General features: G+C 38.3%; 2 protein-coding genes across 2 annotated transcripts; one reads left to right on the forward strand and one right to left on the reverse strand.

Moving 5' to 3' along the window:
* Positions 1-177: 177 nt before the first annotated feature.
* Positions 178-8,069, reverse strand: LOC117323074 (ATP synthase subunit s, mitochondrial-like). Its single transcript, XM_033878081.1, has 6 exons — positions 7,966-8,069; positions 5,380-5,513; positions 3,279-3,484; positions 2,398-2,563; positions 1,321-1,651; positions 178-323 (listed from the first exon to the last, which is right to left on the reverse strand). Exons 1-5 carry the CDS (start codon positions 7,987-7,989, stop codon positions 1,522-1,524), a joined length of 660 nt encoding a protein of 219 aa, XP_033733972.1. The 5' UTR covers positions 7,990-8,069; the 3' UTR covers positions 178-323; positions 1,321-1,521.
* A 167-nt stretch (positions 8,070-8,236) lies between these two features.
* LOC117323076 (distal membrane-arm assembly complex protein 2-like) lies at positions 8,237-13,141 on the forward strand. Its single transcript, XM_033878082.1, has 5 exons — positions 8,237-8,261; positions 10,339-10,619; positions 11,231-11,457; positions 11,818-11,980; positions 12,893-13,141. Exons 1-5 carry the CDS (start codon positions 8,241-8,243, stop codon positions 13,056-13,058), a joined length of 858 nt encoding a protein of 285 aa, XP_033733973.1. The 5' UTR covers positions 8,237-8,240; the 3' UTR covers positions 13,059-13,141.
* Positions 13,142-17,551: the final 4,410 nt, after the last annotated feature.

Here is a 17,551-nt window from a genome sequence, read left to right on the forward strand (position 1 = left end):
TGTTTGTAATTATTATCTTTTTCTGTGATCTATTGTGTCAAAAGCAGGTGACATATAGGTATGTCAGCATCAGAGTTTTCCGTACAGAGGTTGCCGTGCGATAACTCTACTGTAAACGTGGTTATTTTCGCAGGGTGTGTGTGTAATTTCGCGATTTTGATATGTAAACAATACAGGTTTTCGTGATCGATCCACCTTTATTTGTAGTTCGAGATCATGCAAATTGATATCAAAGGGGAAATTTTCGCGATCAAAAGGACTACGTGTAATAAGCTTTAATTTCCCCCTCGCCTAAATTTCCGTGTTTACAGTAGTTCAACAAACAAGAGGCCCAGAGGGCCTGTATCGCTCACCTGGTTTCATGAGATATGAAACAAGAATGATGCTTAAGTATATTTGCCACTGGTATTGCTATGTCAATATATCATAAGCATTTTATATGGGTACATGAACATTGCTTTTATTGAAATTCTAAAAATGTCAATTTAGCCAAATTGATCCCTTTTGGCCCCACCATTTGTACAATTTTGAATCCTTACCCCAAGTAGATGCTACCTGGCGAATATGAGTGATATCCATTGAATATATAGTTTCAGAGAAGAAGCTGTTCCTATCAATTTAGCCAAATTGACCCTGTTTGGCCCCGCCCCTCAGCCCCCTGGGGGATCAGCCCCACCATTTGTAAAATTTTACATCCATACCCAAAGGGGATGTTACCAGGCATATATGAGCAATATCCTTTGCTTGGTTTCAGAGAAGAAGTCGTTTATATCAACATAGCTATATTGACCCCTTTTGGCCCCGCCCCTCAGGCCCTCTGGGGGGGTCAGCCCCATCATTTGTACAATTTTGAATCCCCACCCCATAGTGATGCTACTAGGCAAATATGAGCGATATCCATTTCTCTGTTTCAGAGAAGAAGACGTTTATATCAATATAGCCCAATTGGCCACATTAGGCCCCGCCCCTCAGGTCCCTGGGGGGTCAGCCCCATTATTTGTACAATTTGGAATCCCCTACCCATAGTGATGCTACCAGGCAAATATGAGCGATATCCATTGCTCGGTTTCAGAGAAGAAGTCGTTTATATCAACATAGCTATATTGACCCCTTTTGGCCCCACCCCTCAGGCCCCTGGGGGGTCAGCCCCACCATTTGTACAATTTTGAGTCCCCACCCCAAAGGGATGCTTCTGACCAAATTTGGTCAAATTCTGATCTGTGGTTATGAAGAAGTCAATTGTTGACGGACGGACGGACGGACGACGGACGCCACGGTATGGCATAAGCTCACCTTGGTCCTTCGGACCAGGTGAGCTAAAAAAGGCGTTAAGAGTCACTTGCATCTTAAGTGCTATGAAACAACATCGAAAAAAACAAAGATGTCTTAAAACACCAAATATCAATTTGATGGCAAAAATTGACAACAGTATAAGTGTTGTATTCAGGATAATGCTTGCAAATTTATCAATGTCAAACTTTGTTCACAAACTCTCTCATGATCCTGCTTTTCATCCTGTGTTTATTTAGGTTTAGGTTCATCTGTAAAGTCTATTTGGCACTCGGAGGGCAGTTTCTTTTTCAGCTGTTCAACACATGCAGACTTGCCTTCGATCCTTTTCAAGTCAAACAGTAAGAGAGATTGTAACTTCCTGAAAATGTAAAAATAAATCAATAAAACAGGGATCTCACTTCTTTAATTTGGGTTTCCGAAACAATTACGTATATGTACTGATGCAAACATGTACTGTTGTGGTCTGGAACTGATGTTCACCAGAACTGTACTTGGTTACAAGGAAGTAACATTCATTCCAGATCTAGAAGATTTCTTTTGTAATTGATGTTTACACTTTTCTTTTTTAAACTGCATAACAAACATTTTGTGTAGACATCAACGATAATCATAGAAGTATCTATATTTCTCCGGGGTGGTTCCCCAACGTCGAGGTCATAAGTACCATTACTTTTGGATAGATAACCTAAGGTCAAGGTCACAAGTAACATTACTATTGGCCAAATAACCGAAGGTCAAGGTCATAAGTAACATTACTATTGTGTAGATACCTAAGGTCAAGGTCTAAAGTAACATTACTTTTGGCCAAATAAGTGAAGGTCAAGGTCATAAGTAACATTAGTATTAGGTAGATACCTAAGCTCAAGGTCACAAGTAACATTACTTTTGGGTAGATACCCTAAGATCAAGGTCACAAGTAACATTACTTATGGCCAAATAACTGAAGGTCAAGGTCATAAGTAACATTACTATTAGGTAGGTACCTAAGCTCAAGGTCACAAGTAACATAACTATTGGGTACATACTCTAAGCTCAAGGTCACAAGTAACATTACTATTGGGTAGATACCCTAAAGTCAAGGTCACAAATAACATAATGACATACTTGAGTTGTTCAAGCTGGTCTAAACCGGACTGTGTGATGCGAGGGCAGCTGCTGATCTGGAGATGTTCGAGGGAGTCGGTCAGGTGACAAGACAAGTAGGATAACATGCTATCTGACGCGAAGGTGCACTTATGTAGGGTAAACTTTTTTACATGCTTCAATCCAGCTGAAAATTAAAAAAAAAAGACAATTACTATTTAAATATTGTTACAGGAAAACTGATGTCATCAAAACTGGAATGGTCAACAACAATGTTACTATTATATAATACTTCTTGTTCCCATAGCAACAATTATATTGATATGTCCCTTCTAAAAATAACACGCTTTAAATATAAATATCACTATGTAACTGTATATGATACATACAAATTTTAACAAATATCAACCAAGAAGGTCAGTACTTGAAACAAGGCCCAGTGGGCCTGTACCACTCACCTGCCAAAATTTGGTCTAGGAAAATTTATGCAGGTACTAATTTAAGCTGATTACCTCTTAGGCACTTTTATTAACTATCAAAATAAGCTAAGTCTATTCATTTAAATCAATTTTTTAGCCGATAATTCTAGCATACTTCTGGGACTCATGGTCTTGGACAAAATGCTGTTATAAGATTTTAGCCTATTTGATGCATGGCGGATGCAAAGATGGACGAACAGACGGCAGATGACACACAATGGCATAAGCTTGCTTGCTCCTCGGGCAGTAATCTGAAAGTCTCTGATGTTTTATTGGCCTTTTAATATCAGCCCTTATCAAATTTTCAAGAAGCACCATAGTCGGCCCATATCAGATTTTTTTTATTAATACTTGGTGGTTTCCATAAATATTGAAGCAATACTGTATATCAATATGTCTGTGGTAAAATCTCCGAATTCTTACCTAAATATCCAAAGCCATTTGGTAGCACAACAGCCTCATCACAAATGATCTCCTCAATTTTTAGGCCTAGGTTCTGGGGCAGCCTGTTAAAGTCAGTCTCAGTGTGATTTGGGGATCCCACCCATCGGACAGCACCGCCATTTTTGACCAGCCATTCTGCACATGCCCTGTCAGGTCCTACTTCTTTGATACGATAGGAATAAACCCTTTGTAAGAAAAGCAGTTTTCAGTGTAAGAGAAAATCTATGAAAGGTAGCATGCCTTACTAAGGACATAATGTAAATTATCTTCCATCACAAGTTACAGTGAAGTATTGTAAAAGACTTGAGTTGGTTGTTAAGGCACTAGGGGTGGGTATTGCAGTCAATTTACATATTGCAATATTTGAGGGGATACTATCGCAATATATCATGATATATTGTATTTTAGTAATTTTGAATGAATTTTATAGAACAAATGACTGAAATATGAACATCAGAGTTAAAACAATTGCTTGGTTAAATCAAGTTATGTACAGAAATCTGCCTTATTTTGATGTCATACACACACCCACAAGATTTCTAACACACCCAACCAGTTAAATTAAGGTTTAAATAGAAAACTATATTGAAAAAAATCAAGATTCTGCAGTTAAAATCCCTGAAATAGTTGAAGAAATTTGCTGCAATATAGCAATACTGAAAATCATATTGCAGTCAATTTTCATATTGTAATATATTGGCTTTTGCAGTATAATTGCCCACCCCTAAAAGGCACTAAATATGTAAAGGGAAGGAGTGATGAAACTTACCCTACCTGTGCTGGCCTTCAACTAGCAACCTCTTGCTCTCAAAGCAAGCAGCCTACCACTAGTCTAAAGGGAAATTTCCACTTGACTGACCTGTACTCTCTCTACTTTTACAGTATACGGAAATCACTCAACCTCATCAGTTTCTATTTTGTTTTCTTTTGTTTTGTCCATCAGTTGATAAATGGTGATATGTTAATCCCATATTGTACCTGATAACCGATTCTTTTCCTGACATCTTCACTTAATTAAATTCCAAACAATTTACAAGCACTCCTGGCTGTTTATATTATATATTTATTACCTTATAACACACTTTATAGTATACAAAATCTTCACATATGATATTTATATCATATAACAAGATTATGTGACATTTCAATATACAGTGCATTCCGCTTAATTGGGTTGCCTATTTGCGGGGACTTTTTACCCGATTAACCGACTTATGCAATAAGCCGAAATGCAAGTCGCCATCTTGGATTTGGTCCGTAATGGTTGTCCGACTTGGGTCGATTTTGGATGAAATATTTGCGTTATTATTGTTAATAAACGGTGTTTTTGTTTGTGCTTTTACTGATGTCAAATTGTCAGATTACTAATACTAATTGTATAAAAATACATGTACATATTGTATTATAATAATAAAACCTTAAAGATTGTTTCTTATTCACGACACAGTACAATCGTAGCACCTCAAATCCCCTCATACATCCGTGTTTCATCCACGTGTTCCTAATTTGACATACGATCTAAGGACTCGCCAACAATTACAGCTAAAATCATTGATGTTTATCATAGAGACATTCTTATGTTCGCTATGTATACAAAATTGATTCAGATCTCAGGGAGAATATGTCATATATAGTTGCCACTGAAATTAAGCCACAAAAGCCTCTTTTAATATGCAAAAATGAAATTTTGATTGTGTATATTTATCATACTAAATAGAAGAGCTGCCAATGCCCCCCTTTTTGTTTCATAGCTGACACAATACTCCGGAGGTTTCTGATGTTTTATCAGCCTTTTCAGAATCTTATATGGGCTAAGTAGCTATACATGTACATTTGTATATAGTTGTCCATATAAGATTTTCAAAAGGCTGTTCTGATGTTTTATCAGCCTTATTGGCCTTTTCAAAATCTGAAATGGGCCAGGTACATTTTGTACTAGTTAGTAAGGCCCATATCAGATGTTTAAATTGCCGATGAAATATCAGAAACCATTCAGATTAGTAACACAATAGTATATATGTGTATTGACTGCACCTTCACAGATTTATTTATTTATTTCCGTGACTCTCATTATACTCACTGATTAATGACCCCCAGGAGCCTCATCCATAGTGAAGATAAGATCGAGTTGGGATCAGTAGTGTGTAGCATGTGTGCCGTCTGAACTTGGACACCTCCTTGCTGTACCCCACATGTTACTGCTTTTAGGCAATTCTGAAGTCAAGAACAAATATAGAATTATCCAGGTATACAGTCTATTGTAAAATGACAAAACATTTTTTTTTATGATAAACAAGTGACAGCCTTTCAAAGTTCATTAATTGCCAGTCATTAAATGTGGTAGTGTTAGATTAATTTCTAAGTGATGTGAAGATAATTTCCTATATAATTGCCAGTCATTAAATGTACGTGGTAGTGTTAGATTAATTTCTAAGTGATGTGAAGATAATTTCCTATGAGAGGGTTCATACAGATTATGTCAAACCAAATTCAAGACCTTTTCAAGGCTTTTTAACTGTCTTGATTAAATATCCAAGGCCCTTTTACCTTTCATCTAAGCCAGTTTAGCCAGGAGAACAAAAAAGCAATTTATAACTATCCACTTGATCAAAATACAACTTGACATGGTAGTTGTCCTTATCAAACAGTTATTAAAACAGTAATGTCAGTAGGGGAGGCGGTAAAGACAAAGTTGAATTCAAATAATCAGTGGCCAGGTTTTCACCTCCTAATGAAACCTTAATATTCCAGGATTTTTTCAAAGCTGTCAACTGATTGTCAAGGCTTTTCAAGACCCAGGATGAAATTCAAGGCTTTTCAAGGCCTGTGCTGACTACATGATACAACATATCTAAGTATGTATATGTAATTGGAGTGAAACTGATTATGGAATAATATATACATTGATGCACTAGACTGTAAAAATAAGATAATACTACAATACTACATTGTATTGTGAAAGAACAGGTAAAAACAAATTCCTGAAGAGTGCCTGGAGAAAAATTGAACCCAGGTCTCTGGAGGGATAATCCATGGTTCTGACTACGAAGTGATAATCCATGGCTCAGGCTACAGAGTAATAATCCATGGCTCTGGCTATGGAGAGATAATCCATGGTTCAGGCTACGGAGAGATAATCCATGGCTCTGGCTATGGAGTGATAATCCATGGCTCTGTCTATGGAGTGATAATCCATGGCTCTGGCTCCGGAGTGATAATCCATGGTTCTGGCTACAGAGTAATAATCCATGGCTCTGGCTACGGAGTGATAATCCATGGCTCTGTCTACGGAGTGATAATCCATGGCTCTATCTATGGAGTGATAATCCGTGGTTCTGTCTACGGAGTGATAATCCATGGCTCTTTCTACAGAGTGATAATCCATGGCTCTGGCTACGGAGAGATAATCCATGGCTCTAGCTCCGGAGTGATAATCCATGGCTCTAGCTCTGGAGTGAGAATCCATGGCTCTGGCTACGGAGTGATAATCCATGGCTCTGGCTACGGAGAGATAATCCATGGCTCTAGCTCCGGAGTGATAATCCATGGCTCTGGCTACGGAGTGATAATCCATGGCTCAGGCTACAGAGTAATAATCCATAGCTCTGGCTACGGAGAGATAATCCATGGCTCTGGCTATGGAGTGATAATCCATGGCTCTAGCTACGGAGTGATAATCCATGGCTCTGGCTACCGAGTGATAATCCATGTCTCTGGCTTATGAGTGATAATCCATGGCTTTGGCTCCGGAGTGATAATCCATGGCTCTGGCTACCTCCTGAGCCGAAATAGTAGAAATAGAGCCTAATTCATATCTACATGTACATGTACATACTTCTACTTGTCTTTAAACTATGAAAACTTTCTGTATTTAAATTAGAAAGTTCTATGCTTTACACAACTCAAGTAAAATCCGAGGACCGAGTCTATTCTTAAATATTAAGTAGTATGTTAATGATAAAGCTGAGGGTATAACATCATACATTAGACTATTTGCAGATGGCATCATGTACCTCACCGTAACATCCCAGTGTGATACAAACACCCTGCAAAGAGATCTCGATAAATTAGCCCTCTGGGAGTCAAAATGGAAAATTGCATTCCACCTTTGGAAACCCTTGGAAATGCCAAGTCATTTCTGTCACCAGGAACAGTCATACGATCAGTCACCCATACATGCATGCTACACGGCCATGAATTAGAACACGTAAGAGAAGCCAAATACCTAGGAGTCACCATTGATTCTAGTCTAAGATAGGATACACACATAAATAATATAACAAAAAAAGTTCACTAGCGGATCCAGGGACCCCCAGGACCCCCCTCCCCCCCCCCCCCCTTTTTGGATGAGGAATTTTTTTTTATAGCCTTAAAAATGAAATGTCTATGCCAATCACTATATTTACGTCTCTGACTTAAGTATCTACTCTAGGAGATGAACGTTTGTCTCTAGATCTAAAATAGTCCTAACTTATACATTGCATCAGCATTCACGAATCAAGTTCAAGTTGTTTCCCAATGCCATAAAGTTACTGTATCGATAATTCAAAATGGTGTATAACTAATAAACGCAAATTCTTTAAAAAGGAGACGTGTTATCTTTTTATTTGTCGGATTAATTAATACCACTTTTTTCTGTTCTTCTCGCTTCTTTGTAAGTTCTTACCCTGAGCAGAATCGCCGACGCCATCAAGTCACCGAAATCGTCTGTCAATCTATTTTTAGCGATAAAAGTGAAACTAGAAGCTGTGTCGCTCCTGCTACAACAAATGTCAATATATTGATATCATATTTCAAAATGTGCTTTGTTGATGGTCCGAATACTTTGTGTAGATGAATTCAATCAATTTAAATAAAACATTACATGCGCATTTACATTTTTTGTGGGTCGTAAGCAAAACTGTTCTTCAATATTTTTCAAAATCTTAAGCGAGCTTCAGCATGGCTACCCTAACAGGACAGGTACGTACATTGTAGGTCTAGTTTGTTGAGCGCCGTTGTTTGCTGTATTGTAGGTTTATCTTATGCTGTGGTGTGCCTTCCGTTCATCGCATATGCATCCGGTGTTAATTTCCCCCTTTTACACAATTCCTCCTCAATAAGCAAGTAGCCCACCCCAATATGTAAGAGGTGTAGCCTGTGGCTAGTGTGGGACAAGACCGGGGTTCGAACATGTGACCTCCGAACACAAGCCGGATGCTGTACTTATTGAGCTATCTGGTCGCTGATGATCAACCCGGTCCACTTCAGTTCCGCTACATTCTTCCATCCCTTTTAAAGTCTTCGACCCTGAAGACATAATAACTCACAACCCGTCCCAGGTTCGGGTATCCCCCTGTCAAGTATTCACCTCACTTGAAACAAGGTACGTTTTGTCACAGGCATCAAATGTGATAGGAGTTGAAAAATGCACGGCCAGACCAGGGTTTAAACCCGGGACCTCCGAACATTAGCCGGATGCTCTACCAATTGAGCTACTTGCTGTTGCCATTGATTGACCTGGTCCAGTTCCACTACCAATTAACACAGGTTATGATACTGAACAGCTGAGCAAGTGTTAAAAACCTCTAACATTGTTGGAGTAGTACATATACACGTAGATGGGTCAGAATGATGAACACCGATAAAAAATCTTGATGACAGATAACAGCATACTGGGATGAATTGCAAATTTGTTCAGATCCATAAATTATATCATTTTTGGGCTGGGCTAGTAGGCTTCCACATGCAACGATGAAAGAATACCAAGTTTGTTCAAAAGAATGACCTTGACCTACTTCAAGGTTACAGGGTCAAATAAATTGAAAGTTTTGTGCATTTTTTTCATTAACCAAGAGATGCAGGGCCATGATATAGGGCCAGTAGCATGCTAGGATGAAGAGTGCTCCCAAGTTTGTTCAAATGAATTACCTTAACCTACTTTGGTTAACACAGTGGTCAAATGTGTTAAAATATTCAAAAGTGAAACAACTTATTGTCATTAACCAAGAGACACAGGGTTATGATAATCGGCCAGTACTGTATCATGCTGGGATGAAAGTTTTTGGAGTTGAATCATCCTGACCTTCGTTCAAGGTCCCAGCGGTCAAAAGTACTAATATCTGTTTATTTTTTTCCTGAATATTAAAACCCCAGGGTAATGATATTTGCCACATACCAATTACTGTTGAAAAAATGGAATTAATTTGATGTTGCAATAGTATGCTCTTGACAAGCTGCAAAATGATACAGGCCCAGTGGGCCTCTTTTATAGGGGCACACACAATATGTACTGGAATCAGTCAATTCATTTTTTTTTTTTTTTATGTAAAAGTAAGATGAAAAGTATGTACAGTATGCATATACCGGTACATAACATAAACTTACTCGAGGAAGATAAGGAAAGTTTTGGTGGCTTAATTACTCCCGATAGATATCCAACACTTGAATCTATCAGATTTAAGTTTGATATTTGGTACCACAGGGACAATTAGGCCCCTGATGTTGCTGAAACCAAGATGCCCTCGTCATGATTGATATTAATATTTATTCAAATGAATGACCTTGACCAATATAAAGTTCACAGGGTTTTGGGAGTGATCTTGAAACAACTGTTCAATAATCATTAATCATGAGGCCTTACGCCTTATGGTCATGATAAGGCCTGTAGCTGGATTGAAATTTTGTTCAAATATAAATTGTATACGACTGACCAGACCTACTTTCAAGGTCATAGGAGTACTAGTATAACTTTAATTGATTTCATTCCATGGATGATGGTCAAGGTCATTAGCATGTTTGGCGGTAGTGATCAAAGGCCTATCATATTTGTTCGATTTGCTGAATTTTTTTAAGGTCACAGGGACCAAGTTATTTTGGAAAAAAGAATTATAAATTGTAGCGGAATTCAGAATATGCTTAAAACTTAAAACTGACAAAGTGTGACATGTACAGGTGAGACATACTGTTACATGGTATTTTTGTTACTGTCAATGTTTGTATTTGAAAATCTAAATATGTATGTTTTAATGTAGTTTCTGTTGTTTTTTTTTTCATCCAGAGATGTCTTTTCAAGCGAAACTCTTTAAAGCGGATGTCAACTACTTTAAAAAAAATGCTGTACCAGTCCACGTCACAGAGGTCGTCAGATTCTGACCCAACATCACCTGAGGGTCCGGTCCAAAAAAAAGGTTTAATTGATCGTGTGCTGGATTCCTGGGCGATAAGCTATAAAAACACAACTCCTGAAACCAAATGGACAACTTATCAAGATTTATCTTTATCGATGATCACTGAAGAGTTAAAGAAGCATGAATGGAATAGAAAAGTTAAAAGTCAAAGGTATAATATTGAAATTGAGTTGACTTTCAGAAATTGCCTGGTTTCCTCACTTCTACATAAACACTACTATACATATGTCGGATGACAGTATGGAAATAAAATTATTGTCCCAAGGCCAGTCCCGAGAAACGCTCCAATATATGTTAGCAACAATTTCCAATTGTTAGCGAGTTACTGAAGCCCTCTCCCAACACAAACACTACAGGTAACAGAAGCCTGAGTTTCCTCTGGCCCTGACACCATCTCTGATGTAGGGCCCCTACACCAGACATGGGGTCAGGGCCAGAGGAAACTCGGGCTAAGGTAACAGGTAATGGTGTATTCAGGGATCTCCCTGCCTGCCTGTAAATAGCATTTTTCCCCTATATACATACCTTTCTGTAGCAAAAACTTTTTTTTTTTGTTAAAAGACTATGCTAACAGATCATCGAGGTAAAGAACTTTTTATCTGTTTCAATTAGAGCACCCATCCTCTTGTCTTGAATACAGATGGGAGTGAATGCACTTAAAGGGGCCGGTGCACTTAGGTCAGTTACGGTATTACTAATTGCTCAGAATTGTGGTATAAAGGGCCAATTATCTCGGACCATATAATTTGTCTATCTCTTCAGCTTCAACCTCAAGCGATACCAGTCCATGGGTCCCGAAATGTCCGCAGCTCTATTCGTTATTAACAACGGAGGAAAGGTAAAAGTTGATCAATTTAAGGAGTGGATTTCATCTTCGAAGGATGACCCCACAACAATGATTCTGCCAGAAACTCGACTGGACGACTTGAAAGTGGAAGGCTTAGACCTATCAGGAGTAAAACTTGTTTTTGAAGCATACAGAAATTTTGGTAAGAATTAACTGGATCGCTTATTATACCCATTTACAATGTAACAGAATAACTTCTGTCATCTCATAAAAAAAAATCATAAAAAGCAAACTATTTATACGATGTACAAACTTGAGTAAAATACAAAATATAAAGAATTCTGGTGATTTCAAAAGGCAAAATGAATAAAAAAAAACATTCTGAGGCTCAGAGCATACCTCTACAGAGTTTGAAATATAATAAAAAGATCAAGTTTTGTTTGGGAGAATATCTAGGCACCTTTATAAGTCAGTTCCTGGAGATGTGCCTTCTTGTGGTATTCACTGAAAATGTTAATTATTATACATGTAGGTAACATTTGTGTTTTTATCTTCATTGTAGTGGACCTACACCATGTCCGATACATCTGTGTCCGGGATAATGAATTCTTTGATGACTTTACCTTGACACAACTCTGGGTTTTCCGAGACAGCCTGGAATTCCTAGATATCAGCAACTGTCCGACAGTCACAGAGCGAGGGCTAGCATGGCTTCATCACCTTGAGTAAGGACTAACTTCAAGGTCTAATTACCAAAACTACCAGGCCTCGACTTCCCAATTTGTCTAAATTTTAATTTTTCTTTACTCTATTGAAAATGTGCAGTTCTTGATGAAATAAAATAAAGTCTTTTATGGAGGTGAAGAATAAGAAAAATAGCTAAGAGTCGAAGCTAGGTTCTTTGGCGATAAAGATTCATGAAACAATTTTCTTGAAAGAAATAGTTTAGATATCAATGAACAGATTTACAGGTTTTTACCCAGTAGGAAGTATTACATATGAGTTGTGTGAAAAACAGAATGTTTTACTTGTGACTATTTCATAACGGAATTTATTGAACTTGTATGACATAGCCAGTCGTGTAACATCCTTTATTTATTAATGAAGACATATTTGGAGATAAATTGACAGAGGAAGAGCAATTACAAAGTGAACAATTAAAACTGTCAGTGTATCAAAGTATATATGTATAATGTATATAAGTATATATAAAATTCCTAATAGACAAATTGTCTACAGAAAATTGAAATCCCATAGCCCAAGTAATTTTTCCATGGACCCATTTTGTAAACATATTGTTGAAAGTAGCATAACTGTGTCACGCAAACACTTGCATCATCCAGTTGATACTCACTCAAATGGTTGAAGCAAATAGCATGCTGTTCTTGGTAAAAACACCTTGATTGTAAACTCTGATTTCATATGATCATTTGTCAGAAAATATTGGAATGTTGTTAACATGAATAGTAATGTATGTCAGGACTCAAACTTTTCATAGCCAATCGGGCCAACACTTAGAAATTTTACATAGACCGGCCAGGTTTTCTATAGCCTCGGGCCATCTGCCCACCTTTACTTTCGAATACTGTTTAAACATAAAGCAGTATTGTAACAAAATCTCTTTTTTTGTATTGCAGGAATTTAAAATGTTTAAGACTAGATGACTTGAAAGGTGTTGAGGATCCAGAAATTGTGATCGAGTTAGTACGTGATATGCTACCGAACTGCCATGTCCAAGGGACTATAGGAATTTCTCCCATCCATGAAGATACAGAACCGGACCCACTAAACCAGGACTCATAGTCATAGACATTAACTTATATACTTTTTATAAATTGTTGTGTATTGGAAATGAAGTTATTTAATTCTAGATTTTTGTCAACTACTTTGATGTTGTTCTTCACATTTCTTTTAAATCACTACTTGTCCTGAACGTCTAAATGGATTTCGAAGAAATTTGGTCAGGTAATGGACAATCAGGGAAAAGGAGATTCAATGATTTATATATGGAGTGTGTGGCTTTCCTGGGGCACAATAGGGAGAATATAAATAAATCAATTAAAACAATTTAAAACCGCCGGGTAGAGTGGGGGGGGGGGGGGGGGGGGGGGGGGGGGGGGGTCTCGAAAGGAAGCTAGCTGAAATATACAACTAATAAAGGTGCAATCATTTCTTAAATAAGTAAGATTTTTACCTCGAGATTGAGGAATCCCGACAGGAGATATTAACTCAAATCTGGCTTTCAATGCTTTTTGATGACTATACTGACAAGAATATAGTCACCTACTGGTGACCAATCATGGAAAACATGGAAATTGTCCCTGCTGAAGTCTTTGTAGTCAAATAACCGTTAAGACCTGAATGGGCCTCTTATTTATATTCAATTGCACACATCATTACCTGGATCCAGTACTTTGGAATGTGAAGATTTTGCGCCTACGTATGGAAGATATATAGACCTGTGTCATAACCAATAGAGGATTATTCCCTACATGACGTTTTCCCTTATGAAATAGACAAACCCTCAAAAAAAGAGAGAGAGAAAAAATCACAAAACCAGAGCACAATCACTGAAATCATGAGAAAGAAATAGCATTGTAAGCTGGAACACTGGGCCTCTCAGCTTGAGCATATTTGACCCCTTCCCTGACCTTGAATGTAGGTCAAAGTCATTTATTTGAAAAATAAAGAGATACCAGAGGGATCTTTGTACCCACCATTGAATGATACATATCAGTAAAATGAAAGATTGATCTTCTCTCTTCTTTTCCCTTCTTTCACTCTTCCTTCAAAGCATCCAATAACTTTATATAACACTATATAGCAGAAGCAACCTGCAATTGTTAAAATCCAAGATGGCTATACTCTTTGTCATCCATTTAGTTCTTTCAATCAGACTCAATCAGCACAACTGGAGACCAAGGGGAACTGCTACATTCAAATTTGAGAAAGACCCATAATAGTCATTTAATTCTTTAAGAAATTGTTACTGAAGTTTCAAGTTTCAAAATCCAAGATGGCTGCCTGTTGGCCATGTTGTTGTCAAGATGGTCCTATACAGAAATATGCATAACTAGCGATCAAAGGGAACCTACATATGAAATTTGAGAACTTGCAGTAACTAACTTCAATTGTCAAAATCTAAGATGGCCGCTTGTAGGCCATATTGTTTTCCGGTCGGTCCAAAAATGCAGTATGCATAACTAGGGATCAAGGGTAATTTACAAAACGTACATAAAAAATTTGAGAAAGACACCTTGAATACTTTCTGAGAAATAGAGATAACAAACTTCAATTGTCAAAATCCAAAATGGCCACCTGTTGACCATCTTCTTTTCCGATCGGTCCAGATAACAAACTTCAACTGTCAAAATCCAAAATGGCCACCTGTTGACCATCTTCTTTTCCGATCGGTCCAAAAATGCAGTATGCATAAGAAGAGACCAAGGGTAACCTACATTTACAAATTGAGAAAGATCCCTTTAGTTCTTTCTTAGAAATAGCGATCAATCGTCAAAATCCAAGATGGCCGCCTGTCGGCCATGTTGTTTTCTGATCGGTTCAAAAATGCAATATGCACAACTAAGGACCAGTAGGGACTTACATATGAAATTTGAGAAAGACCCCTTTAGTATTTTATGAAAAATAACGATAATGATAATTGATTACGAAGGGAGGGAAGGACGGACCACAGACACAGGGCGATTTGAAACTTTGAAGCACTTTACTATGGTAACCTCGCGATCTCGCGACCTCGATTTAGGTCGAGGTTTCGAGATTACGAGGTGGCCTTAACCTTTCACCATACTTTATTTCCCCAGCATGCTTCAGGTCCAAAATGAGGTCCCTGGGCCTCTTGTTTTTGAGAAGTATCTTAGCATATTTGGCCCCTTGTGACCTTAAATGTAGGTCAAGATCGTTCATTTGAACAACTTAGTGGCCCTTCACCCAAGCATGCTACAGATCAATACCTGGCTCCTGGACCTCTTTGTTATTAGCCAACATTGCACCACAACATAAGTTCAGTTGCCCTTCGGGCAACTTAGCTAAAAACTCCATATTTCTATATAGGATACCTCAGATATACATGAACTTCATGATTAGGGTATACCGTCATCTGTGGTGGCCGGTCTATAGTGATTCCTCTGTCCGTACGTCAGAAACACTTTTGTTACTGCTTCATAACTTTGTAACCAGTCAAGGAAAAGTATGAAACTTCGTAAGATTGTTATATAACCACTAATAGGCGTGTTACATAAAAAATTATGTGTGTCCTCAAAAGGTCAAGGTCACAAACATCTTATACGATGGATTACAGAATGTTGTGTACTCTCCTTTACATTGCAATCAGTTAAAACCTGCCAAATTTGATACCGTAAAGATAAACATCGGTTAGTGTAGTCTGTTGTCAGTGTCACTTTTTATTCTGCTACTCATTCAAATACGCTTAACAGAATTCAACAAACTTTCAAGATTCTTAATCATGGCATATGGAGATGGCGGGGTCCTTAAAGATGGTGTCTGTATCCATGCCATCTAATTCCTAAAAAATTGAGAGAGAAATAAAAAACAAGAGGCCCATGGGGCCTGTATCGCTCACCTGGTTGGATTAGACCAAATGTCAAAATAATGTTCATATACAATTTCTTTTATTTGTAAATCTCTAACAATGCTATATATGGTTATAGTGTGGGAATCCGAACTGCTTTACAGATTAATGAAGTCCAGACTCTCTAAGGTCTGAAAGAATTGTTTTTAGAACATGCATGCATTCATCACTTTATGACTAGTAGCGATTTAAAGCAATTAACTCTATTTCCCCTATTGGGCCCCGCCCTTTTGTGGTCAGAGTCACCAATTATTCAAAATCTATTCCCCTTCCCCCAAGGATGTTTCTGACCAAATTGGGTTCAAATCCATTCATAACTTTATGACAAGTAGCGATTTAAAGGAATTACCTCAATTTCCCTTATTGGGCCGCGCCCCTTTGGCCCCTCGGGGTCAGAGTCACCATTTATGCAAAATCTGTTCCCCTTCTGCCAAGGATGTTTCTGACCAAATTGGGTTCAAATCCATTCATAACTTTATGACTAGTAGCGATTTAAAGGAATTACCTCTATTTCCCCTATTGGGCCCCGCCCCTTTGGCCTCTTTGGGGTCAGAGTCACCATTTATGCAAAATCTGTTCCCCTTCCCCTGAGGATGTTTCTGACTAAATTGGGTTCAAATCCATTCATAACTTCATGACTAGTAGCGATTTAAAGGAATTACCTCTATTTCCCCTATTTGGCCCCGTCCCTTTGGAGTCAGAGCCACCATTTATTCAAAATCAGTTTCCCTTCCCACAAGGATGTTTCTGACCAAATTGGGTTCAAATCCATTCATAACTTTGTGACTAGTAGCGATTTAAAGGAATTACCTCTATTTCCTCTATTGGGTCCCGCCCTTTTGGCCCCTTTGGGGTCAGAGCCATCATTTATGCAAAATCTGTTCCCCTTCCCCCAAGGATGTCTGTGACCAAATTGGGTTAAAATCCATTAATAACTTTATGACTAGTAGCGATTTAAAGGAATTACCTCTATTTCCCCTATTGGGCCCCACCCCTTTGGCCCCTCGGGGGTCAGAGTCACCATTTATGCAAAATCTGTTCCACTTCTGCCAAGGATGTTTCTGACCAAATTGGGTTCAAATCCATTCATAACTTTATGACTAGTAGCGATTTAAAGGAATTACCTCTATTTCCCCTATTGGGCCCCGCCCCTTTGGCCCCTTTGGGGTCAGAGTCAACATTTATGCAAAATCTGTTCCCCTTTCCCCCAGGATGTTTCTGACCAAATTGGGTTCAAGTCTATTTATAACTTTATGACTTGTAGCGATTTAAAGGAATTGTCTCTATTTCCCCTATTGGGCCCGCCCCTTTGGCCCCTTTGGGGTCAGAGCCACGATTTATGCAAAATCTGTTTCCCTTCCTCCAAGGATGTTTCTGACCAAATTGGGTTAAAATCCATTCATAACTTGATGACTAGTAGCAATTTAAAGGAATTACCTCTATTTCCCCTATTGGGCCCCACCCTTTTGGCCCCTTTGGGGTCAGAGCCACCATTTGTGCAAAATCTGTTCCCCTTCCCCTAAGGATGTCTCTGACCGAATTTGGTTAAAATCCATTCATAACTTTATGACAAGTAGGGATTTAAAGGAATTACCTCTATTTCCCCTATTGGGCCCCGCCCTTTTGGCCCCTTTGGGGTCAGAACCACCATTTATGCAAAATCTGTTCCCCTTCCCCCAAGGATGTC

Source organism: Pecten maximus, chromosome 3 (assembly GCF_902652985.1).
Source record: "Pecten maximus chromosome 3, xPecMax1.1, whole genome shotgun sequence".
Lineage (NCBI taxonomy): Eukaryota > Metazoa > Mollusca > Bivalvia > Pectinida > Pectinidae > Pecten > Pecten maximus.